The following is a 27,474-nucleotide window of genomic DNA, read 5'->3' as shown; positions in this document are numbered from 1 at the left end:
GCAGACACTGAGACGCGCTTGCGCATGAGACGCACGCGCGTCTCAGTCAGATGGCGAGCCGGGCTGCTGGCGGATCGCCAGCAGCGACGTTCTGGCGATTCGCCAGCAAAGAAGAGCCCAGCCCCATCTGTAGAATAGTTGTGCCCCGAACACTGTATTGAGCACGGCCAATCACAATGTACTATGTAATATATATTTATTTTGTCCACCAAAATGTTTTAGATATCCAGCTCCCTTGCTCCCCTCGGTCAGTATGACGGACAGCGTTCCCATGCTGCAGTCAGTACAGAACTATGGGGCGTATTTATCAATTTTCCTGTTTTAGACAATTGTCCTCTTGTATCACCGATATAAGAAATGTAAAAACCGCCTGCAATGTGCTCGGTGTGAAGGGACTTCACCAACAGTCTCTTCACTCATCTGCGCCAGCTACTGACCACACACCACGCATGTGCAGCAGATAGTGCTGGGGAGGGTTCTGGGGGATCCTTCTCCCAGTTTTTTTTTGCGAAATGTAGCAGAATGGCTACAACGGCCCATCGCCATCTTCAGATGGCGTTAGCTGTATGGACCATTTCTGGAACGCTTGGAATTTCATAGTACAGTGACCTCTAGGCCGCAGCTGCTGTTAGAATGGAGGGACCAAAGAAAATATGGAGCCATCTGCGGTACATTTGGGAGATACGAAATATTTGCAGGAATTCTATATTTTGCAGAAATATCCCACAAATATTTTTCTGATAAATAGGCCTGTTAGAGGTTTTCCACCTTCAGATAACTTCACATTTAAGGCTTGTACGGTATCTGGGCCCGGGGTCATCAATGTCTAGGACAATAGTCACTAAGTCGACCACTATTGGTCAAAAGTGACTAGGTCGACACCTGAGAATAGTCGACAATGGCAGGTTAACACGTATATGGGCAAAATGTTCATGCTTTTTGTTTATACCAACTTGGTTCGTACTTCACTATCCAAGTGGGCACAGAGTTAGCTTATAACAGTGTGCCAGGCGTAGCGGGCACAATGCCCAAAGCATGGCCAGCCATGGGAGGGGACGTGGTACAATTATATGGTGTCCATGTCTACGTATGCGAACATAGACACCAAAAGAAACGTGAAAAAACTTGTGCCGGCATTTTGAATGTCGAATATGTACATGTCAACTTTATACTTGTGTCAAGATTCAGTCACTGTCGACATAGGGTACATAGACCTTAGGTGTCGACCTATTATCCCAGAACCACTTGTAGACCCTCGGGGTTATAGTCCACCAAACCCCGCCTTGCAAATGATGGCCTGGCCGCCACCCATTCCCAGTGTGTGTTCGCACGCATTGGCTGTGAATGGATCTTTTACATAAACATCCATCAACCGCCTGCGGACGAACACCCACATCATTCGATGGTCGCCGGCCATTGAATGATATGGAGGCACACGCACATCTAAGGTTGCTCAGAGCACTCTGAAGGAAGTGGGCGGGCAGCTGACATCCGGTGATCGGCCCGGGAACAACCATGAAACGCTGGACGTTGCCATATGCAAATAGGCCAGCCCCCCGCCCCTCGCCAGCACACTTGGGATCGTGTGCCCAGTGAACAAACTGTTCGCCGTGGACGCACGCACCCGGCGTATACACATGCGCAGAAATGACCCTGAGCATGCGCCCACCACTGATGCCCTTGCGAAGATTCTGGCCATGCGAACGAACCAGAATAAGGGCCCCTGTCAGCAGTGTTTGCTAAATACATAGGAGGGATTAGGATTTGCAGAGAATAATCCCTGTACGCAGCGGGTTATTCTCTCCCCTTACTGTCCTGCGCAAAGACCTTGCAGCGTCGTCATAGGACGTCGAAGGTGGAAAACCTCAACAAGGAGCCAATGCAGCCAATGAGCGGAACTCACAGACATGACACAGTGGGGCAGATGTAGGACCGGTCGTTATGGGGGAGAAGGGGTATCAGCGCACGTTATGTACACTGCTACCGCTTCTCCCCCATGTATGACGGAGCCAGAGTGCGGTAAAGGACAGGAGCGCTATGTGCCCCTGTCCATATCGGCGCTGCTATATAAATGTTAGCAGCAGGCTGGCGAAGCCCTATCTAAACAGCATGGACAGTGCTTTCCCCTCCTGTTAGGTCTGGGCTACGCTGGGGATCTCGCGTGAGCAGCGAGATCCCGCGCATGCCCAGTGCAGCCGGCCGGGGGACAGGAGAAAGCGCATCAGTGTAAACTGATGCACTATCTCCAGGAGGGGACATCGCCGGAGGGGGCAGTTAACATCTTGTCTGCCGAAGCGGGCGAGCGCTAATACATCTTGTCGATGTCCCTTTCTGCTTCTCCTCGCTAATGGAGGCGAAGCAGGAAGTATTATAGCGGCCCCAATATCTGATAGCAAATGCATAAATTCAATGGATAGTTTAAATCAATTACAATTTACAGGGTGGCAAAAGGAGTTCCACACACACATTTGACCTGATGACTAAATTATTGGGGCGGCTGTAATTTTTCAATTGGTGGGGGGGGGCAGGTAAGTCCCCCAATGATATTCATTTAATTTACCAACATATATGTTGCACGTAGTCACGTCTGTTAGTTCCAGCCATGGGACATATTGTATTTGCTCAGTGACTGGTCCCAGCCAATAGAATAAGCTCAGTTCTATTACCCGGGGCGACACTGGGAAATACCATATGGCTGCAATGGATCACTCGGTCCTGTAATGACAGTGATCCCGGAACGTCGTGCGTCAGCCCAGGGGGGTGCGTAAAGGAGCGGAACCTTCATTCTCTGTAAATCAAATGTAAATAGAATTTAAAATAAATAAATAAAAAGTGCTACAACACATAGGGGGTGATCAAATGTCTGAGAGAAATAAAGTGAATTTGCCGATAGCAACCAGCGTCTGTCATTTCATAGGGTGTGCTCGATAAATGACAGAAGCCGATTGGTTGCTTTGGGCTACTTCCCCACTTTAGAGCTCTCCGAGGCTTGATACTGCGCCCCTTCTGTGAAATGCCAAATGTAATAGTGTTCAGCATTAGCAAAACGGTCATGATTGTGGTTAAATGGTAAATTTACCCCCCCCCCCCCCCATCAAATAATTTATATTCAAATCAATGCTCCACAGTATAGTCTCATATAGTAAACCTGCAGCTACTTATATAGGTCTTACATTTAAAGTAAACTTTCATACCATGAATTAATAAAGTCACAAGCACCAGTAAGTCACAGGGGACAGTTTGGGACATACATAAAAGAGACATACATTAAGATACACACACACACACACACACACACACCAGAGATTACATAGGCTATGGTATAGTGAGCATCAGAAATCTATGTATACAGCTAAACGTTTGACAACCCCTCCTGCTCCCACACTAAATATTAGCAGGTCAGTATTGTATATACTGTATACTACAAAGGGCCTTATTCAGAGTGAGACGTAACACAACTTGCACCAAAACCACCTCCAGATGTTCTCCAGCCCCCCTCAGTCCCAGGTCACCTACGGGAATCACACCGATACGACTGAACAAGCAGTGATTGTGTTTAACCCTTTGAGTGACATCTGTGAGAGATGCGCAAAATATCAGCTAGGAATTCCGGCGTCGCTCTCATTTGTTATATAAATGTTAAAAAAAATGCCGTGTAAAAAAAAAAAAAGGATTAAATTTACTATATAAAAAGGTAACATTACGGGTCATGATGATGAAGAACAATGTTGATTTGGCAATTTTCACGCCTATTTTGACAAATTCACTTGGCACTCAAAGGGTTAATCCCAACTCTGAAAAAGGCCTACAATTCATATTTGTTTAATTTATTGTTAAACAACAATTATTTCTGGATTAGTTAAAAAAAAAAAAAAAAAAAAAACACAACACACATACACAGTACGTCACTTATTACAGGTTCCGTATTTGTTTCCTCTTTGGTCTCATTGGCCGTATTCTACATCAATACTTTTCTTCTCCTTTTTCACTTATTGAACCTTTGAAGAAAAAAAAAAAATTGCTTTGTTTATTCAAGACATAGAAATAAGGAGGCGTAATTAGCAGGGGATACGGTCATTGGGTCACAAGCATTAGGTCGACATGGCCATTAGGTCGACAGGGTTATTAGGTAGACAGGGGATGTTTTTACTGTTTGAGCCGACATGTGCCGACAGGCAGTATTTCATGCCCTACACTAGGGTGTGGTGGGACAATAAAATAGTGTGCCGAGCGCAGAGGCACCGACCCCGAAGCATGGCGAGCGCATGACATTCCCAAAAAAAAAAAAAAAAAAAACGACTTTTTCAATGTCGACCTTACCCATGTTGACCTAATGACCCTGTCGACCTTCCTGCATGTTGTCCTTAACTCATGTCGACCTAAATGCTGTTGAGCATAATGCTGGTGACCTAATGATAAATTAGCAGTTAAATGAAAATAAATTAGCAACATTTAAGATAAAAAAATACATTGGGGGTTATTCAGACCTGATTGCTGGGCTGCGAATTTACTGGCTGGGTGACTATCGAATAGCTGCTCATGTGTACAGATCATAGTGCGCATGTATGAGGCCATCCAGCAAAGAAACAGTCTTTTCTAATCGCAGGTCGGTCGAAAGCCGATTGGCAGGAAGTGGGAAGTGGCCATCTGTGGGTGGTAACCGGTCATTTTCTGGGAGTGTCAGGTAATATGCAGGTGTGGCCAGGTGTGTGAGGGGAAGTCATGTGATGTCCGCTCCGCCCCCGATCAGCCTGATTCTATCACAGCCGCTGAGTAAGTCCTGGGCTACGCACACACTGCACACACTGGGGAATCATTACATGGTGAGCGGCTGTTATCTGGGAGTGTCAGGTGATACGCAGGCGTGGCCAGGTGTGTGAGGGGAAGTCATGTGACATCAGCTCCGCCCCCGATCAGCCTGTTCCTATCACAGCCGCTGAGTAAGTCCTGGGTTACGAACACAGACTGGGAAATCATTCAATGTTGAGTGAGTTGCATATGGATTTGCAGCTGGCTGCGATAGTTTAGCAAGCCAATCATTGGCTTGCAAGGGGCGTGGCTTCACTTTGTCTGGGCGATAGCTATGTGATCGCAGGGTGCTGCTAAATCACGCCACAGCGGTTAAGACTGAATAACCCCCATTGTTCAATGAATTTATGCTGTTTAGTGTAACCTTGCATTTCTCCTCACAGCGCCAAGTACATCCGGAGCGGCTCCTGGACGTAGTGTGTGGGGTGTAATGGTCTGATATGGGAGGTACAGAGGCTGGGAGGTACAGAGGCTGTTAGGTGATGCTAGGCTCCTCCTGCCGCTGTGTTAATACACCCCCCCCCCCCCCCCCCCCCCCGAGGAGGGAAGGTGTAATAGTAAGAGGTTGCACATTTTAAGCAACTCTGTATGTGTGTGTAAGAGCGGTCAGCAAACACAACCTGTCATTGGAAGCATAACAAGCACAGGGCCTGGGAGCCTGGTTCAGAGGTGGATGCTGTGAGGAGGCACGGATAGGGCTTGCCTGCATGTCGCAGTTGCTGAACCTTAAGCATTTGTATCTGTAACTGAGCAAATATCAGTATAGGTTCCGCCTCTGAATCAGGCCCATTGTCAATAGTAGATGTACGCTAAATTACGTCAACTAAAAGCAAATCCCGGCCAAGTCCAGCCAGCCCTGCTTTGGACCGTACGCTACGTGTGAGTTGCTTTACAAGCAGCAGTTTAACAAAGCGTCCTGTTAGAATCCCCTGCAGTGGCAGAATTGTTACTGTGGCACATAGTACAGAAATAATCGTAACAATGTATCTTACATCCTCAGTCATCCCCAGTAGTAAGGAAAAAACTGTTACAGTGATTACACCACAGTAGTTAAATAAACCACATACATGCAGCCACATAAAAAAACACTTTAACCCCTTCCTGACAGAGCCAGTTTTTGCGTTCCTGACAGAGCCCTTTTTTTCAAATCTGACATGTCTCACTTAAGTGGGGATAACTTTTTTTTGCTTTTACTTATCCCAGTGATTTTGAGATTGTTTTTTCGTGACACATTGTACTTCAAATTAGTGGTAAATTTGGGTCGATACAGTCTGTGTTTTTTTGTGAAAAATACCAAAATGTCGTAAAAAAATGGAAAATTTAGCAATTTGCAAAATGTTAAATTTTCTGCTTGTGAGACAAATAATCATACCACTCAAAATAGTTAATAACTAACATAGACCATATGTCTACTTTATGTTGACATCATTATTTCAACTTCCTTTTAATTTTTTTGGACACTAGGAGGCTTACAATATGAATAGCAAATTCTCAAATTTTCAAGAAAATTTCAAACACTGATTTTTTTAGGGACCAGTTCAGTTCTGATGTGACTTTGAGGGACTTGTATGTGAGACACCCCCATAAATGATACCATTTCAAAAACTGCACCCCTCACAGTATTCAAAACAGCATTTTGGAAGTTTGTTAACCCTTTAGGTGTTTCACAGGAATTAAAACAAAGTGTAGGTGAAATTTAAAAATTTCATTTTTTTTGCAGATTTGCAATTTTAATACATTTTTCTAAGGAACACAGTACATTTTACTAGAGAAATGTGACTAAAAATTGATTCCCCCAATTCTTTTGTTTTCATAAATATCCTATATGTGGCCCTAGTGTGCACGTTGACCAAACCACAGGCTTCATAATAGAAGGAGCACCTACTTGATTTTGGAGCCTCCTTTTTATGAGATTATTTTTTAGGCACCATGTAGGTTTCTAGGCACCATAAGATGCTAAAAGTTAGGAACCCCCCCACAAGTGACCCCATTTTGCAAACTACACCCCTCAGGGAATTCATCTAGGGGTATAGTGTACATTTCAAACCCCCAGGGGTTTCACCAATTTTGATACAAGTGGGCAGTGAAAATGAAAAATTACATTTTTTTACACAAAAATGCAGTTCTGGCTCAAAATTTTTCATTTTCAGAAGGTATGAAGGAGAAAAAGCACCCCAAAATATGTGCCCCAATTTCTCCCGAGTACGGCAATGCCTCACATGTGACCAAAAAATACCAGTTGGGTGCATGGCAGGACTCAGAAGGGAAGGAGTGATTTTTGGATTTTGCAGCTCAGATTCTGGTGGAATTTTGGTGGGTGCTATGTCGCATTAGCAAGACCCCCCAAGCACCAATACAGTGGAACCCCCCCACAAGTGACCCCATTTTGCAAACTACACCCCTCAGGGAATTAATCTAGGGGTATAGTGTACATTTCAAACCCCCAGGGGTTTCACCAATTTTGATACAACTGGGCAGTGAAAATGAAAAATTACATTTTTTTACACAAAAATGCAGTTCTGGCTCAAAATTTTTCATTTTCAGAAGGAATGAAGGAGACAAAGCACCCCAAAATGTGCCCCAATTTCTCCCGAGTACGGCAATGCCTCATGTGTGACCAAAAAGTGGCAGGACTCAGAAGGGAAGGAGTGATATTTGGATTTTGCAGCACAAATTCTGGTGGAATGATGGTGGGTGCTATGTCGCATTAGCAAGACCCCCAAAGCACCAATACAGTGGAACCCCCCCACAAGTGACCCCATTTTGCAAACTACACCCCTCAGGGAATTCATCTAGGGGTATAGTGTACATTTCAAACCCCCAGGGGTTTCACCAATTTTGATACAAGTGGGCAGTGAAAATGAAAAATTACATTTTTTTACACAAAAATGCAGTTCTGGCTCAAAATTTTTCATTTTCATAAGGTATGAAGGAGAAAAAGCACCCCAAAATCTGTGCCCCAATTTCTCCCGAGTATGGCAATGCCTCATATGTGACCAAAAAATACCAGTTGGGTGCATGGCAGGACTCAGAAGGGAAGGAGTGATTTTTGGATTTTGCAGCTCAGATTCTGGTGGAATGTTGGTGGGTGCTATGTGGCATTAGCAAGACCCCCGAAGCACGGTGAAATGATGAACCTAATAATCCATAGATGTGTGGTATATTTTAAAACACTCCTTTATACATAGGCCGGGTTTGTCGGGGCAAGTTTCACAGTGGAAAATAGTTTCCTTTCTTATTCCCTTTTTATAGCAAACTTTGCACCTTTTTTGTGTCCTGCCCTTTCTTGCAGTGGAGGGGATTTCGTTCGGAAAATGCTGCCCTGGTACAATACGGGGGCCAGTACTAGAAGTACTGGGGCCCTCTGCCTGCTGGTTCCCAAATACTAGGCCCTTTATGACTTCCTCTTGAAAGTGCATAAATGTCCCCCTCTGGCCGGTAGAACGGAATAGCACGTAAGCGTTATACAGTGCCATCTGGATGATATACACGGCCAGCTTCTTGTACCAGATTTTTGTTTTCCGCAGGGCACTGTACGGCTTCAGTACCTGATCTGAAAGATCCACTCCGCCCATGTACCTATTGTAATCCAGGATACAATTAGGTTTTGAGGTGTGGGTACTGGTACCTCGTACAGGGACGGAGGTGGTACTGTCTCCGTGAATTGTTGTCAGTATAAGGACATCCCTCTTGTCCTTATATTTGACCAACAACATATTTTCGGTGCATATTCCCCTGCTTTCACCCCTTCTCATTACTTGGGCAATGTGCGTTTTTGGGAGGCCTCTTTGGTTCTTGCGCACAGTACCGCAAGCTGCTGTACCTCTTGAACCAAGGGCCTTAAACAGGGGGATGCTAGTGTAAAAGTTATCCACATAGAGGTGATAACCTTTATCCAGGAAGGGGTGCACTAAATCCTAGACAATTTTTCCACTAACACCTACGAGGGAGGGGGGGCATTCTGGCGGTTCAATTCTTGAATCCTTCCCTTCATATACCCTAAACCTGTGAGTGTACCCTGAGGTGCTTTCACACAGCTTATACATTTTTATGCCATACCTTGCCCTCTTACTGGGAAGGTACTGGCGGAATTTAACCCTTCCTTTAAAATGTATAAGGGACTCGTCTATGCAAATGAATTTATCTGGGATGTACATCTCTTCAAATTTGGCACTGAAATGATCAATGACCGGCCTGACTTTGAATAGCCGGTCAAAGGTGGGATCATCTCTGGGTGGGCACTGTGCATTATCGTTGTAATGCAAAAATTTAAGGATCGTCTCAAATCGAGCCCGGGGCATGGCCATACGGTAAAATGGGGTGCTGTACAGAACATCTGTACTCCAATATTGCCTAATTTCTGGCTTTTTTACTATGCCCATATGAAACACCAGACCCCAAAACGTCATCATCTCTACTGCATCTACAGGGGTCCACCTAGCAAATGATGACGTGGGGTTTTGAGCAATAAACTGCTGGGCATATAAATTAGTTTGGTCCACCATTAAATTTATAAAATCATCAGAGAAAAATAATTTGAAAAAGTCAATTTCTCTGAGACCTGTGGAATCAAATTGGATTCCTGGCATGGCCAAAAACTCAGGAACCTGGGGCTCAAAATTGTCTGGTGGTGGGGTCCATACGAGATCAATTATTGGGGGGGGGGGGTCTCAGCTGCTCTACGGGGGCGTCTTTGAGGGGGTCCCTCATCACCAGAGGAGGAAGAGGAGCTTAAGGCGAATCCTTCAAATTCCCCGCTTGCATCACTGGCTGTGTCAGAGTCAGAAGCAAGCATGGCATATGCCTCCTCTGCTGAATACATTCTTCTGGATGACTGGGATGACATTTGGGATGCCATTTTTATTTTTGTGTTACTGGTAGTGAAATGTTTCAACACGTGTATAGTGTAGGGGGGGGTACAAACTTTATTTCAACCAGGGGGGTATGTAGTATGTAGTGTGTATGTAGTGCAGAAAAAAAAAAATACTTTATACAAAAAAAAAAAAAATGAAGGGGTTAAAAAAAAAAAAAATTGAAGGGGTTTAAAAAAAAAAAAATAGATCAACCCTGTGCCGAAAAAGATGATCAGTGATGTACGTCACTGATCAGCGCACAGCGGCCACAGGACACCCCCAAAATCACAGTGTGTGTAAAAAAAAAAATTAAAAAAAGACCCCACAGCACACACAAAAAAAAAAAAGGTGATCAGTGATGCGACACTGATTACCAGTGAGGGGCAGCAGGTGCACAACCTTTGGTGCAACTGACAGTGCAACTGGCAGGTATATATAAAAAAAAAAAACCTCTGCACCCCTAAAAAGTTGCTGATCACCTCAGATATAGTGATCAGCACAAAAGGCGGGGGCAGCAGACACAAAATTTAGCACTCTCTATCACTCTCTGTCACTATCTCTCTCTATCTCTCACTATCTATCACTCTATGACACTGCAGCAGCAGCACTGACAGTTATATATATGAAAAATAACCCCTGCACCCCCAAAAAGTTGCTGGGGGTGCACAAAAGGGGGGCAGCAGACACAAAATATAGCAGTCTCTATCACTCTCTGTCACTATCTCTCTCTATCTCTCTATCTCTCACTATCTATCACTCTATGACACTGCAGCAGCAGCACTGACAGGTATATATATATATATATATATATATATATATATATATATATATATATATATATATATATATATATATATATATATATATATATATATATATATAAAAAATACCCTGCGCCCCCAAAAAGTTGCTGATCAGTTAATTTATACTGATCAGCACAAAAGGGGGGGCAGCAGTCAGTTATATAAAAAATATATAGCACGATCTGTCACTATCTCTCTATCTCTCTCTCTCTATCTCTCTCTATCTATAACTCTATTACACTGCAGCAGCACAAAATATAGCACTCTCTGTCACCAGGCCTCTCTATCTCTCTCTCTCTAGCTCTCTCTCTAACTCGATGACACTGCAGCAGCACAACACAGCACAGGATGTCACAAGATGAAGCAAGATCCCAAGCAGTGATCAGGTAAGTATTGAGCAAGGTTCTGGTCAGTAAATGGCGACAGCTGGGCACGGTGACCGCACTGCACGCTATTCCAGACCGGAATGGCGTCTGCAGTGTAGTCCCCGTTAGTTTAAACCCCCCTCCATGGCTGTGATTGGTCCGTCGGTCCGACGGACCAATCACGGCCTTTGGGGGCGGGCGGGGTGACACCAGTGTCACCCTTACACCCCGCGGTGATTGGTGCTGTACTTTACAGCACCAATCACCTCCGATCCCGTGTCACCGGCGAACGTTATTCGCCGGTGACACAGAAAACGCTGTAATTGGCTGTTCACACTGAACAGCCAATCACAGCGATCGCAGCCCCCCCTGGGCATGCAGGGACATGTCTGCTGTCAGGGACAGCAGACATCGTCCCTCTGTCACTGCGTCTCTAGACGCAGTGACAGTTAGAAGTCATGACGTATATATACGTCATGTGTCGGGAAGTACTTCCCGGCCATGACGTATATATACGTCAAATGTCGGGAAGGGGTTAAACCTTAATCGCTGTACCTTGTATTTGCAAACACGTAGTTCCTACTCAACAGAAACCAAATGGGGCGGTTTATGATGAAGATCAGGGGCCAGATGCACTAAGCTTCAAGTGGAGAGTGATAAACCACCAGCTCCTAACTGCCATGTTACAGACTGGGTTTGAAATATGAGTCAGGAGCTGAGAGAGATATCACTGACACTTAGCATGCAGCAGAGGGGTAAGCAACCAGCTCATAACTGTCATTTTTAATTGCGTCATCCTGCAATGTGACAGGAACTGACTGGCTGGCTGTTTATCACTTTTTGAAGCTTGATACATCTGCCCTTTGTGCGGTTTGTTACATGACCTCCCATGTGGTGTCACTGCATCCCAGTTTGAGAATGATCTTTCCAGCATACTTACAATGCCAACAGAGGAGATTGCGGCGCCATCTTTGTGGGCGATGTTGCGATCCCAGCGCCGGTCTCCTGATCAGTTTCCTGATTTCGGCATCTGCATCCCGAACACCGGCGCGCTAACCAGGTCCGTGCAAACCAGATGCTGATGGTGAGAAAGGTGGCAATGAGCATGATGGGACTTCTAATTCAGGTTACTAATATTTCCAACACCCAGCAAGCAGCATTCTGTGCGACCTGGTCATATGCACTGTATGAAGTATGGCCGTCACTGACACTGCTTTTACACTAATACATACTGGTATTAGGAACACTTCCAATCAGAGTCAGATTTGGGATTAACAGCATTTACACTGCGGTGCCGAATCGTGATATTCCCGGGTCAGCACCGTTCACACCGCACATGGATGCATTGTGTTCAGCACTGGCGATTGGTGCTGGTAAATCCGCTGTCGGAGACCCCCATAGCGGCTATGTCAGGATGGGGGCAAGCCCAGCATTCGGGAAAGTTACAGAAATGAACGAATGTGCGCTGGATGTACCCTATGTGTGCAAAACCCTTTTACTATTTGAAGCTGTAGTGAGATGTGTGGGTACTAAACCACATGAACAGAGACAAAAATAAAAGATACAGACACTGCGCTAATAGGATAGGCAAATCTTATGTGCAGCCATTCCGACCTCCCGACTCCGATCTTATACGCACGGGACCGCGCATCAGGTTGGACTGGGTGTCTAGACCTGCGATTTGGCAAGATTTCACTGCCCGATCCATCTGAATTGGATCAAATTGGGACAAAATCGCATAGTGTATGGGGGCCTTTACAACTAACAGTTGTCTCTTTCTGATTGCTTAAAAAACTTTTGAGCTTTCGCATGAACTGCATCTATCCCTTAACCTCATTCGTTGGGACTACTACTGCTCCAAAAAGTGGCATTATACCATCTAGGACAGGGCTGGGCAAAACCGGCCCTCCAGATGAACTATACATCCCAGCATGCCTTGCATCAGTTTCAGCATGGCCACATAGCAAAACTAATGCAAAGCATCCTGGGATGTGTAGTTCATTAACATCTGGAGGGCCGGTGTTGCCTGATCTAGGAGGTTCTCCTCGCTGCATTAACAGAACGATCTTTCTTGGAGGACTTGTTTGTTGATACTGTATTGTATTTCTTACTCTTATTCTTTTTGTGAATTGAATATTACATTTTTCTGTACTATTTTTGCGCAGTGTTTTTTTATCTTTTATTCTTGAAAGTTGCAGGGCTGCACCACGTCTGTCTGTATAGTACAGCATGCCCCGTCCCAACCTCCGGACTGGCCACAGGACACTGCGGTCGGTAGGTGAGGGCTCTCCTCCATTGATGTAAACAGGTTCCAGTTTGGACGACTGTTAACACTGCCCATGAACACGGGTCTCCCCTATATTCAACCCGTAACATTTCCAGAGTTGGATCTTTAACCCCAACATCTGGGAGAGATGCGCAAAAATATCTGCTAAAAATTCCAGCGTCGCTCACATTTGTTATATGAATTGAAATAAAAAATGTTGTGTAAAAAAAAGATTTCCTATATAAAGGTAAACTTACCAGTCATTCTGATTAATAAAAAGGGTTTGCTTCGCAATTTTCACACCAATTATCACAAATGTACTTGACACTCAAATGGGTCGATCCTATTAACCCCGAATGGTGCGGATGATTCGCGAGTTAGGGGTAATCCGGGTGCGGTTTTCAGCGTTAAAACTGCACCTGACCGGCAACTCGCACCCTTCGGGTGTAATAGGATCGACCCTATGGGGTTAGAGCAGTTACAAGTCATACAGGTAAACATCATGATTACAAGACGTAATACTCACCTGTAAACAAAACCCAAGATGAAGACAAGTACGAAAGCAAATATAATCCCCATATGCTCACGTACAGGGTCATCGGCAGTCATCGTTTCTGGACCAATTGAAGGAATTGGACATGCTGGGTGACAGAAGACAAAAATATACAGTTACCTGAAGGACAATTCATTTCATTGTTACAGTAGGTCTTCTCGAGAAAGAAAGAGGCACCAGGTTCTCCAACAGAGGAAATTCTAAGAACATCTAGAGCATGGGTCCTCAAACTGCGGCCCTCCAGATGTTGTGAAACTACAAATCCCAGCATGCCTTGCCACCGTTTTGCTATAAGGGAGTGTTAAAACTGTGGCAAGGCATGCTGGGATTTGTAGTTTCACAACATCTGGAGGGCCGCAGTTTGAGGACCCATGATCTAGAGCAGGCATGTCAAACGTTGGCCCTCCAGATGTTGCGAAACTACACATCCCAGCATGCTTTGCCACAGTTTTGCTATTAGAGAATGCTAAAACTATTGCAAAGCATGCTGGGATGTGTAGTTTCAAAACATCTGGAGGGCCAACGTTGGACATGCCTGATCTAGAGGCTTCATGGTAACCTCTACTACAGTGGTTGGAAAGGGAAGGTAAGAAGAGTAATATGGAGACGGTGTTATTGCGGAGGCCGCACGCACTATGAAACCTGTTCAGGAGCTACAACCGCATTTTCTGATAGGCAGATTATGCCTTCCTATTACTAGTATTTATAAAATATGATCTTCCAGTGGTAATAGGTTATAATTGTAGGCCACTGGAGCCCAGCCTAAATACATGCCCCAGATCCTTCAAAGCTTAAAGCCAGCTCTGCCCATATTGAGATGCAATGTTTTGCTTTTAATCGTAATGACAAAAATACCTTCTGTAAGATGTCCCCAGAGCATCTGCTGCGGTGGTCACACTATTACCGGACAGGCAGCGTAATGGGGAACATGGCACAGATATTTTCTGGTTCGTTACAAACATTTTCTACCGCACAAGTTTTTTTCAGATTTCTGTATCCACCAACAGCAAAATGACACCGTACCTTTACTCAAGGATGGGATGTACATGCCGCGTTCATTATCTCTGCCGTATTCCAGGTTGAAACTGGTGTTTTCCGCCGCTTGTGTCTGCATAGACAGGTGAGTCTTGTTCAGCAACGTGGCTGTGGCATTCGATACACAATTCACAACTTCTCCAAACTTTACGGTTTTGTCAATCCGGCAATATTCCTTCCCAAGCACCTCCAATCTGATTATCAGCGTCTGATCGGAGAAATCTGTTCCACTGAAGTCTACACAGGAATTCATAGCTGCATCAGCTGTGAGGGGAGAGACCACAAATATTAGTATCACCTCAACCGCAGCTCGGAAAGGAAGTTCAGAGTTATCATGGTTTAGAACAGGGAATTAAGTACTTATGTATTAGCAGGGTACCCATTACGTAGTTTGCGTAGTGGTGTATTGAGAATACCAATACTATGGTGGCTACGTAAAGTACGTAATTTACGCAAACTAAGTAACTTATGTAAACTACGTAATTTACGTAGTTGGAGCTGTGCTAATACATAAAGTTTCATATCCCCACTATCCACGTAATACCCCCATTGTCCACATGGGCGTGCGCGAGCCACCGAGCCCGAAGCGTAGCGAGGGGACGCGGACCATATACACATAACGTACAACTAGATTTTGTAAATGTCAGTGTCTACACTGAGGGTTCTAGCAGTGTTTATATAGGTAAATGCCCTTTCACATAGAAACAAAAACAGTAGAAAAATAATACATAAAACGCGCTGGAAACATTATATATATATATATCTTAATTTGAGGCAGATCATTGATTTAACCCTTAATTAGGTGCTCGTTTGCTATCTAATAGAATTTAAAAAAAAGTTTTTTGAAATAAAAAAGTCTCTGGGAAAAAAAAAAACCTCGGTGTCCTCGAATATTGTGCCATCGTCTTGTGAGGTAGATGGTGGAAACTTAGGTCCACTTAAGGGAGATAGGAGCATGCACTCCCTATTCCCTCGTCTGGCCAGACAGTTTATTTGCGAAGTAGAACAGGAGAATTCTCCCAATGCCTGCTAGTTGTAAGCCACCCCAATTGTGGTAGCAATTTTGTCCTGCAGACTCAGGATGCCTGGACTTCTGATATATAGTTGGAGTTGCAACTCCCTTTGCTAACAGTTTTCCTTTGATGGGGTGGAAATATGTAAAAATGAGGCCTACTATCTGAGGAAGCCGCTGATACCCCAGGGAGGATATAAAATCCTCACACAGTGGGGCCCCCGTGTCATGTCTCCCTTCTTCTGAGTGCCTGTAGGTATGTTTGACACACTGGGCGGTATTCAATGAGGCTGATTCGCCAGGTTTTTATGGCGATTTTGTGCTGTAAGGCGAATTTCTGACTAAAACGGTGAATCACCCTATTCAATGACCACATGGCGAATACATTTCAAGGTTTTTTTTCGCCATGATTCACCGAGTAGCAATCGCTATCTTTTTATGGTGAAGTGGAAGGTGAACTTTTAAAATAAAGTGTTTTGTTTTTTACAATTGGTGTAAAAAAAAACAGGAATTTTATTCCGAGGAGGGGCATGCTATTTTTATTCATGTGCTGTAAGCACATGAATATATATTTAATTTAAAAAAAAACATTTTTTTTTTTACACAGACCAGCCAGCAGGGGGCCGGAGCCGAGCCGCTCATTAGATATTCTTATATTCACTTCACCCGATCATTACATATTCATGATCGGGTGTAGTGAATATACCCGGTCCCCTGCTGGCACCCCCGGGGGGCAGCCTGTGCTGCCTGGCACCCGGGGAGCCCACCTCCCCCCCCACAAACGTTCTGGGGCAGGCAGAGAGATTTCCATCTCCCTACCTGCCACCGTCCTCAGGCTCCCTGCCGCGTCCGCCGCAGGAGCTCAAATTCGCCGGTCAGGGGCAGCGAGCCCCTGACTCGTTGAATACTGGAGCCGGCGAGACTCCGGAATGCGGCGGGCAGTGGCGAATGTGCAGCGAATCCTAAACAGAATTCGCTGCACGTCGTCAGTACTCTCATTGAATACTAAAAGACAGAAGGACAATCTCAGTGTCACTGACAATAGGCGCTCTTAGATATAAAGGAAATAATTTGTTACTCCCCTCTGAATATCTTTTATGGTGTCCTCTTTTCTCATGTATTACTTCTCTCCTCAGGTTACATGAAAGAAATAAGGGAACACAATACACGTATCCTCGTGCAATATTGAAATGGGTATTCAAGGGTTTGTATCATATAGCTTTCAGATATAATACAAATAAATTGACCACCGGTATGTGGTTTTAGAATACGGAGGCTGCCCTCCTATACCATCTACTCACAGTGGATCACTGGAACAACAGCATAACACAGGGGTCTTTTATCTCTCTCCACTCCACTCTTTTTGCTCCCAATCAATTTTCTAGAGCAAGAAGGAAGTGCCGGGGTGAATCTTTTTAAAAGTAGTTTTATTTATAAGAAAAGCACAAATGAACATCGGTAAAAAATGTGATGGGAGTACTTAGCTCAGATGGTATTGGTCAGGTATTTTCCAAGATGTAGATACAGGAAAAAAAATAATATCGGGGCCCCAATGTCCTTCCCGCTTCCAATAAGAGCCAGTCCCCAACACTGCAATAGTAACAGAAGAGTCCCCACCAACGCGTTTCGATCTGTTTATAGATCTTTATCAAGGTGTGCAGGTACTCTTCTGTTGTGGGTTTATATAGCACACTAATTGACTAATGTGTGACAGCTGTAAAATACCATGTATACATAATATGTTCTTCATATAGGTAACATGTGTTAGTATTAATAAAACCTATTCCGGGGTTCCACTAGATGTACCCAGACTAATAAAATGCATAGATAATAAATCTCTTCTAGAAAAAATGTCCAAATTTTACTATAAACAGAGTCCAGGGTTCAAGTGACGTATTTCCGGTCAGTTGCGGAACGTCACTTCCGGTCGCGTCATACCCGGAAGTTTCTGTATCAGCATATATGCGGTTCGTTGCTTCCTGGATAGTTGCGTCCATCCTCCGATCACCTGACCTCTATAGGTCATGTGCCCTTGATCCTCTGTCTGGGCAGTAATATCTTGTTTATCTTCCGGACGCATAGTGGCGATACGTCACTTCCGGAAGTGACGTATCGCCACTATGCGTCCGGAAGATAAACAAGATATTACTGCCCAGACAGAGGATCAAGGGCACATGACCTATAGAGGTCAGGTGATCGGAGGATGGACGCAACTATCCAGGAAGCAACGAACCGCATATATGCTGATACAGAAACTTCCGGGTATGACGCGACCGGAAGTGACGTTCCGCAACTGACCGGAAATACGTCACTTGAACCCTGGACTCTGTTTATAGTAAAATTTGGACATTTTTTCTAGAAGAGATTTATTATCTATGCATTTTATTAGTCTGGGTACATCTAGTGGAACCCCGGAATAGGTTTTATTAATACTAACACATGTTACCTATATGAAGAACATATTATGTATACATGGTATTTTACAGCTGTCACACATTAGTCAATTAGTGTGCTATATAAACCCACAACAGAAGAGTACCTGCACACCTTGATAAAGATCTATAAACAGATCGAAACGCGTTGGTGGGGACTCTTCTGTTACTATTGCAGTGTTGGGGACTGGCTCTTATTGGAAGCGGGAAGGACATTGGGGCCCCGATATTTTTTTTCCTGTATCTACATCTTGGAAAATACCTGACCAATACCATCTGAGCTAAGTACTCCCATCACATTTTTTACCGATGTTCATTTGTGCTTTTCTTATAAATAAAACTACTTTTAAAAAGATTCACCCCGGCACTTCCTTCTTGCTCTAGAAAATTGATTGGGAGCAAAAAGAGTGGAGTGGAGAGAGATAAAAGACCCCTGTGTTATGCTGTTGTTCCAGTGATCCACTGTGAGTAGATGGTATAGGAGGGCAGCCTCCGTATTCTAAAACCACATACCGGTGGTCAATTTATTTGTATTATATCTGAAAGCTATATGATACAAACCCTTGAATACCCATTTCAATATTGCACGAGGATACGTGTATTGTGTTCCCTTATTTCTTTCATGTAACCTGAGGAGAGAAGTAATACATGAGAAAAGAGGACACCATAAAAGATATTCAGAGGGGAGTAACAAATTATTTCCTTTATATCTAAGAGCGCCTATTGTCAGTGACACTGAGATTGTCCTTCTGTCTTTTTGCATTTTCCTAGGGGTGTGGTGACATCCCTCTAATCTCTTTTTGACACCAGGCTGCTATCTTTCAGCGCGGACATTTATATATCCTATTTTTTCTAATAGTCTCATTGAATACTGCCCACTATATCTGACACTGGTCTTAAGAACAGAGAGCCGGGACGGAGTGGGGGGGCTGCAAGTAGAGAGCTGGGCAGGGGAGGCAGTGGGTGCACTGGGCCGGGCAGTGAACGCCGCAAGGGGAACAGAGAATGGGGAGCCGGGCATAAGCGGGCACACATAGAAAAAAAAACACACAGTCAGTGATTGGCTGCGAGCTCTCTCAGTCTGACTGTCCATTCATTTCTATGTGGTTTTTTTTCTATGTGTGCCCGCTGATGCCCGGCTCCCCATTTTCCGTTCCCCTTGCGGCATTCACTGCCAGACCCAGTGCGCCCACTGCCTCCCCTGTCTCTCTACTTGCAGCACCCCCTGCTCGGCACCCGGCTTCCCATCAACGCCTCCCTGCTTGCAGCCCCCACCCTGCTCGGCTCCCGCCTCCACCCGGCTTCCCATACGCCACGTCCCCTGCCCGCCTGCACATAAGATTTACCAAATCTTATGTGCAGCCCATCCGACCTCCCGACTGACCCGATGCGCACGGGACCGCAAATCGGGTCGGACGGGATGTCTGCACATGCAATTTGGGGCGATTTCACAGCCAGATACATCCAAATCGGGTGAAATTAGGCCCAAATCGCATAATAATAAATAGGATGCGGTCATTTGGTCTACAGCATGATGGTCGATAGTCATTAGGTCGACACCATTAGGTCGACATGGGTAAAGGTCTACATGGTTCTAGGTCGAAAGGTCATTAGTTCGACAATGTCTAGTTCGACAGTCAAAAGGTCGACATGGGTTTTTTCAGTTTTTTTGAGCGGACATGTGCCAACAGGCGGTACTTCAGCCCCTACCATCCACTAGGGCATGGTGGGAGAATTAAATAGTGTGCCGAACGCAGCGAGGCACCGCGCCCGACGCATCGCGAGCGCAGCGAGCGATGCGAGGGGATGCGGTGCACTTGAAACTGTGTCCATGTCGACTGTGTTGACATTCAGGTAAAAAAACTGTGAAAACCCCATGTCGACCTTTTGACTGTCGACATAGACATTGTCGAACCAATGACCTGTCGAACTAACGACCTGTTGACCTAGAACCGTCGACCTAGACCCATGTCGACCTAATGGTTTCGTGTGAGGATTTTATATCCTTGTTAATTCACAGTGTCTGTGTTAGAAAATGTATGTTTTGGGTCTTATATTTCGTATGTTTTGTGAATAAAAATTAAATTTTATCGAACTCTTTTCAGTGCATCACATAGGCCCTTATTCTGATCGGTGCGGATATATCCGCGTGCGTTCGGGCCGCCGATGTTTTGTGTCTGCGCATGTGCAGAGGCGTCTCTGCGCATGTGCGAGCGGGGCGTACGGCCAAATCCCGCATGAAATGTGAACACTCCGAACAGGGGGTGGAGAGGGGCGTGAAGGGCTAATTACCATATGCATACGCCCCGCGTTTCATGGGAGTTCCCATGAAAACGCTGGGCGTACGTATGGTAATGCAGTCGTGACGCACGTGTAGGGGGCGGACATATGACATCGCCGGATGTCAGCTGCCCGCCCAGATCCCTGCTTTTGCACGGAAAAATGTCCGTGTGGTCTGAGGTTGCGGGAGCTGGTGGACCACTCGGTCCTGCATTCGATGGTCTGCGACCATCGAATGATGGGGGAGGTTCCCTTAGATGGAGGAGGCGTATTCCGTGAAAAATACATGTGCGGTCCGTTCGGCCAGCTTCTTACCGCATACGGACGGAGTTGGCGATCCGTATGGAAGGCGGGGTTTCGCACGCACGGTCCTGGCCGCATAATCGGCTCCGGCCGCACCGATCAGAATAAGGGCCATAGAGACATTCTTTTCTTTCTTCTGAAATTATATTAGTCAGACCCAACAAGGTCTGGCGCAAACTCTGCACTAGTGCGCTGTCCTGCCTGCTGGATGACTCAACCCCGCTAGATGTGTCGCTTCAGGGTAACACTGAAAGAAAGTGCTCGTCCTTTACCTCATCTTGTGCAATGAATGCAGTAATAACATTATCCATATAACAGGCCTGGGACACAAACACCAGACAGGAATACTAGAATAAATGGATGTAAGGGTGACAGAGAATAGGGCCACTAGCCGACGGCTAGTTAGACGCCTAAAGATGGTCATCCGCATCTAGATCAAAATTCACGCAAGTTAAATACAAATCGTTAGGTCGACTGACACCACAAGTTTTTTCATATTTTTTTAGTAGCAAAATGGACACTGTCGGCACACTATTATATTCTCACTCAGGATGCGGTTATTTGGTCTACAGCATGATGGTCGACAGTCATTAGGTCGACAGGTCATTATTTCGACAGGTCATTAGTTTGACAATGTCCAGGTCAACAGTTAAAAGGTCAACATGGGTTTTTTCACTGTTTTTTGAGCCGACAGGCGGTATTTCATGCCCTACCATCCACTAGGGCGTGGTGGGAGAATATAATAGTGTACCAGGCGTAGCGAGGCACCGTGCCCGATGCATTGCACTTTAAACTGTGTTCATGTCGACTGCATTGACATTCAGGTAAAAAAAGAAAAAAAAACAGTGAAAAACCCCATGTCCACCTTCTGACTCTTGACCTAGACATTGTTGATCTAATGACCTGTCAAACTAATGACCTTTCAACCTAGACCCATGTCGACCTAATGGTGTAGACCAAATGATCTCAACCCTCTCACTCTATGTCCACTTGGATAGTAAATATGAACCAAGTCGGTCTAAACCAGGCATGTCCAAACTGTGACCCTCCAGCTGTTGTGCAACTACACATCCCAGCATGACTTGCCACAGTTGTAGCATTCCCTTATAGTAAAACTGTGGCAAGGCATGATGGGACCTGTAGTTTCACAACAGCTGGAGGGCCACAGTTTGGACATGCCTGGTCTACACCAAAAACAAGAAAAACTTGTGTCGAACGAATACTTTCATCTAACTTTCGTGACAGTTGATCTAGAAGGGATCGGCGCGTCGTCTGTATACAGGGGCACCATAGCGGTATATATTTATTAATTTGTGGGGTTAAAGAAATTACATATGTTGCCCATAGCAACCTAGATTCTACTTATTGTGTATCTATCACCTTCTGCCCTTGTACAAGATTACAGGGAGAATGTGATTGGTTGCTACATCTCTCACCTGGGTATCTGCAATCTCTCAATAAATACTTAGTCACGGGGGTGTCTTGCCCAGGGGGATGCCTGTGATAGATTTCACCAGGGACATGGGGAAGGGGTGATTACAGCCTCCCGGTGTGGTCCGGACCATTCTGGTTCTTGCCACATGGCCAGACCATACAGGGAGGCTTTATTCTCGCCCTCCTCCTCTACCTGGTGACAGCTGTCACATGCAGCCCTCCGGACAGGCACACTACAAGCTCCGGAATGCAGAGTTTGATGTCCGGTCCGGCGTCTTGTCTGGGTCCGGTTTTTAGCCATACCGTCATTCCGCATGTAACATATGTGTAATGGTCTTAGCAAGATGTGTACCAAAAATATAGTTGATATGTTGAATAATTTCAGAAACATATAAATGACACTTTCTCCCATTATAGTGAATTGGCATTCCTTATCAGCAGACCAGACTGTCATTCCCCTGTCATTCCTTTTAGTACATCCCCATACCCCTCACCTTCTCCTCTCCAGTCCGTGCAATCCCTGCTGATGTGATGGGGGTGAGAATCTGCCCCCTGATGGGTAACTGCCCCCTGTCCAGTCCTCGGGGGTTCCCCCTGGAGCGATCACTGTCCGGCTTCCAGCGACTTTATAGAACTTTGTAGAAGTTACAGAGGCCCCGGGCCGGACACAGTGTAGCGGGTGGTGGTGCTGCAGGAATTCCAGGAATCCGCCTCTGTGCTGCGGGAGGGAGAAGCCCGGGGGTCTCAGCCGCAGGGATAGCGCCGCACACTTGTCACAGGCTCAGCGCTGTCTGCTCGTGCGGGGACTGGGAGTGAATGCCCGCCCCACACAGGGCGGCCAGGTGCTGCGAGCGGCTCTGTCACGTGATCAATCATCTACACAGAGGTGGGAGGAGTCACTTCCCTACAAGGAGCGAGAGGCTGGGAGATCACTGATTTCATCACTCCATTTCCCTGCTGCATATAAAGTAAACTATTGCTATTTATAAACCCTTTTTTTTTTTTATGACTGACTATAAGTTACTTTATAAACAGGATTGGCTTGTTATGACCCATGGCTGCAGGTAACATCATGGCTGCAGGTAGCATCATCTCTCCTGCTGGATAAGAGGTGTTCTCTCCCTGCTTTCCTCCAATGTCCCAACTGGATCATGTGTCCACCCTGCTAAGAGCCATAACTACACATTGTAATGCACTGTGCCATAAAGGGAATTGTTGTCCAGGGCCATCGTAACAGCATCACGGGCACCTGGGCAAAGCAGTGCAGCGGGGCCCCTGCCTAATATACAGTGGCGTAAGTTCATCCCAGTCGCCCGGAGGCAAGGTAGATGCTGGTGCCCCCCCCCCCCCCCCCATGTCCGATTTTATATATATATATATATATATATATATATATATATATATATATATATATATATATATATATATATACATATATATTCCGGTGCCCTCAGTTTAGATATTTGTAGCACTGAAAAAAACAGATGGCGGCACTCGGAGAATGATGAATAAATAATGTATTAAAAAAAGATTGCATACAACAAATACAACATAGGACCCCTTATACTATTTAGTACTAGTGCCCCTTACACATTGTGCCACATGGTATGAGACTAAATTCAAGGACAAATGGACAGGGAGTGGGAACACAGGTAGAGTGACAGTGAGGACATAGAGAGAGACAACGGGGACACAGGGACAGCCACATATGTATATTGGGCATCACTGTGTGGCATATGTATAATGGGTATCACGTGGTAGTGGGTGACAGGAGGTGTGGGGTGACAGGAGGTGTGGGCACAATGGATGTGGGGTGACGGACTGTAACTGGTGGGTAGTAGGTGTGGGGTGACAACTTGTGAGTGGTGGGAGTTACGGCGTGACAGACTGTGAGTAGGTAGGATGTGTAATGCGGTCGCAGTCGGGGGGGGGGGTTAGTGTATCTCATATTTGGGGTGGGCAAGCTGCCCCCCCCCCTTGCCCCATATTCCGACGCGGCACCCCTGGTTAAGGTTCAGGCAGGGAGGTGAGCTGTGGGACAGACTGCAGAACAGTCTGCCAAAGATGGTCTCCTCCTCCTCCTCTGCCAGGGGACCCCAGCATGAGGGACACATTTTTTTTTTTTTACCATCAGACAGAAATGGTGCCCAACTTTGGCCACGGTATACAGTGTAATATATATATATATATATATATATATATATATATATATATTTACACTGATCCCGATGGTCAATCATGCAGGCACTGGCAGCCACAGCATATCCAGCCCGGCTTCTTGCTGACTGCTGTGGCCCCACACGCTGCAGTGTCTCCTACCCGGCTCCCGGCACCGACCTCATCACACTGCTGCGGCGCTGCTAGTCTCATTCGGCACCCGCGCGCACTGGCTGTGAAGTGTCTTGCCCCGGCCCTACTCCTCCTCGATCGTCACTGTTTGCTGGCTCTCACTAAAAGCAATGAGTGAGTACAGCGGCAGCCCATCGGGTGACAGGGAGGAGGAGGGGGGGGGGCGCGCGCGCGTCAAGACGCTGCAGTGAAACTGATCGGTGAGATTGCTGGAGCAAAGCTGTCAGTGTCCTGCGGCTGCAAACTAGGATGAAGGTACCGCCGAGCAGCACTACACTCAGGACTAGTGTCGGGGCTAATGAGCGGAACATTTGGAGGCAATGGAGCCAGTGCCCCCTTTAAGGCTGGCGCCCGGCGGCAGATGACTCCATTGCCTCCGGGAGTTCCGCCACTGCTAATATATATATATATATATATATATATGTATGGAAGGAAAAGCAGGTGATGGACGTGCGGCGCTGATTCCTTAGCACCACTCCAGCAACGGACTAGCTCAAACAGGGTACACCTGGGGCTAGTGCACTATATCCACAATATGAATAGCAGCCACCTCTCTGAACTCTCGGGACTCACGAGAGGGGGAAGAATCTGTCAAAAAGAAGGACAAGAGGGGCGCTCCATAGTGCATAAATGACAATTTAATAACAACATATAAAAACACGGTCCAGGAAAAGCAACACTGTACTCGTACCGAACCATGCAGCGCTGTGGGCTGGGTACCACAAGATATTCAAATTTTGAATGCCAGGCAAAGCTCCTACCACCAAACGCCGGGGCACCGCTGGAAACCACGAACCACCACTGGGGATCACCGTCAACAGGTGTCAGTGTATCGGGAACCACACGGGAACAGCTACGGAGAAGGGAGCCGGGCAGCAGTTGGAGCAGACGTCACAGGCCCCGCCCTAACGCGTTTCGTAGTACAACTTCGTCAGAGGGCGTGGCCTGTGACTGACGGCTCGCTGGTTAAGTAGCAGTGACCAACCAATCAGTGCGTTTATGGTTTTTAACCTGTATCAGCTGTGTGAGAGCTTTGCTAAGTAAATCACCTGGACACAGCCCAATATAGCAATAAAATGTGAACTAATGAAGGAAACAATATCCACAAACGTTCACCACATTAAAAGTATATATAAATATTGAACATGGGAATTAAAATTATTTGTATATATTATCTTTAGTAAAACAAGGTACACGCTGTAGAGTGGATGGTCACCGTAGGCACATACAATAAATTTACAAAGGGATCAATTATAATTGCAATTACAATCCATTTTGAACATTTTCATAAAACATATCAATTGATAACCGCTAATTACAGTGGAAAAATTGATACATAATGTGCAGTATGCAGAGACAAAAGAAAAAATATATGTATACACATTATCAAAACCTGGGAGGATTAATATATTGTGGATTTGACATATAGTCAAAATACACTAAGATAAACAGAGAAACAGTTTCAATACAGGAGAAAAAGTAATTATTATTAAACAGGAGGAAGAATTGAGTCTGTTATTATTACAGATCATTCTAAGCCGCTTCATAGGACATATTACTTGATAGTCACTAAATGTAATGAAAGAATTCATACACACTATCCAATCTCCATAGACAACCAATCGGTATCAAAACCTAAGATAATTAGGATATCATGGATTTATACATAGAGCCACACTAACGTGGACAAAAAGATAGTTTCAGGGGACACAAGAGACTAATAAGGTTAATATACAGGACTGGCCAAGAAAATACATTATTAATTTGTATAACACAGATGGAATCAACGATTAATAAAAGGGGTAATTTCATAGCCCTCATTTAAACCTATAGGGGTAAGGGTATTGAGGGTTATGATCCAAAACGTTTCACGTCTTAGGAGGGCCCGGTCTCTGTCGCCGCCCCTTTTATGCGGTAGTACTATTTCAATGCCTTTAAACTTAAGACCAGAGGGGTCACTATTGTGGGCATTCTTGAAGTGACGTGGGACACTATGATTAACCAATCCATGCTTGATATTGCGTGTGTGCTCCAGTATGCGGGTCTTTAAAGATCTTTTAGTCTTTCCTACATACTGGAGCCCACACGGACAAATCAATAAATAGACCACATAGGTCGAGTTGCAATTTACAAATTGTTTAACTTTATGGGGGTCACCATCAGGAGATTTAAACAGTGGTCCTTTCTCGACCAGAGGGCAAACCTTACATCGGCTACAAGGAAAGCAGCCTTTCAGACTCAAGAAAGTTGTACTTGATGGACCATTGTCACCCTGATTGACCACCTCCAACTGGCTCTTAGAGACCATGGCCTTGATGGTTTTTGCCCGGGTATAGACAATTTTAGGCATATCATGAAGATGTGGACCAAGGATTGGATCTCTTTTCAAAATGTGCCAGTTCTTTTTTAGGGTTTTAGAGATATCCCGTTCGGCACTGTTATATTTAGTAATAAACAAGCAATCCTTTTTATTATCCATAGTCTGATCTTTTACTTTATATTGGAGGATCTCCTCTCGCACTGAGTTTTTTGCCTTATCCAAAGCAGTTTGAATAATTTCCTTGGGGTAACCCCTCTCTCTAAACCTTTGAGTATAAACCTTAGATTGTTCATCAAAGGTGTCTAGGTTGGTGCAATTTCTGCGCAATCGCAGAAATTGCGAGTAGGGGATGTTATTCTTCCAGGGCTTAAAATGGCAACTCTCGTATTCCAAATAGCTATTGCTATCAACGCTCTTAAAAAATGTGCGAGTTTCTATATCAGAAGACATGGGGAAATTCTCCACACTAAGGACAAGGTCCAGAAATTCAATGCTGGTAGTTTGAAAATTGGAGGTGAAAACCAGGTTGTAAGAATTCATATTGATATCCATCATAAATTGATTGAAGGTTGTTTCATTGCCTCTCCAGATAATCAAAATATCGTCGATATATCGACGGAAGAAGAAAATATTTTGGCCCAATTCTCCTGCTAATAATTG

At 45.2% G+C, this 27,474-nt stretch overlaps 1 protein-coding gene across 3 annotated transcripts; it reads right to left on the bottom strand.

The window, feature by feature from the left end:
• Nucleotides 1-22,982, bottom strand: LOC146042112 (uncharacterized). 3 transcript variants are annotated; one of them, XR_014463740.1, is made up of 6 exons: nt 22,640-22,982; nt 14,673-14,948; nt 13,623-13,737; nt 11,771-11,908; nt 3,898-3,998; nt 1-2,788 (listed from the first exon to the last, which is right to left on the bottom strand). XR_014463740.1 is itself a non-coding variant. In XM_083162036.1 (5 exons), the coding sequence occupies exons 2-5, from the start codon at nt 14,935-14,937 to the stop codon at nt 3,986-3,988; spliced, it is 531 nt and encodes a 176-aa protein (XP_083018162.1). In that variant the 5' UTR covers nt 14,938-14,948; nt 22,640-22,982; the 3' UTR covers nt 3,084-3,985. The 3 variants fall into 3 exon arrangements, 2 of the variants coding, with proteins under 2 accessions (XP_083018162.1, XP_083018163.1); XM_083162036.1 differs by lacking the exon at nt 1-2,788 and having other exon boundaries at nt 3,084-3,998; XM_083162037.1 differs by lacking the exons at nt 1-2,788; nt 11,771-11,908 and having other exon boundaries at nt 3,084-3,998.
• Nucleotides 22,983-27,474: the final 4,492 nt, after the last annotated feature.

Source organism: Crinia signifera, chromosome 19 (assembly GCF_055691185.1).
Source record: "Crinia signifera chromosome 19, ASM5569118v1, whole genome shotgun sequence".
NCBI classification, from domain to species: Eukaryota; Metazoa; Chordata; class Amphibia; order Anura; family Myobatrachidae; genus Crinia; species Crinia signifera.
The sequence above is the reverse complement of the archived record's forward strand: the minus strand, read 5'-3'. Positions and strand labels throughout refer to the sequence as shown.

Excerpts from the sequence above, each read along its gene's own strand:
- LOC146042112 (XM_083162036.1), bottom strand. The coding sequence starts at position 14,937 with ATGAATTCCTGTGTAGACTTCAGTGGAACAGATTTCTCCGATCAGACG. Across the intron at positions 13,738-14,672 it reads CATCCCATCCTTGAGTAAAG|CATGTCCAATTCCTTCAATT; the intron begins GTACGGTGTCAT and ends TCTGTCACCCAG. Across the intron at positions 11,909-13,622 it reads ATCTTGGGTTTTGTTTACAG|CATCTGGTTTGCACGGACCT; the intron begins GTGAGTATTACG and ends TCTCACCATCAG.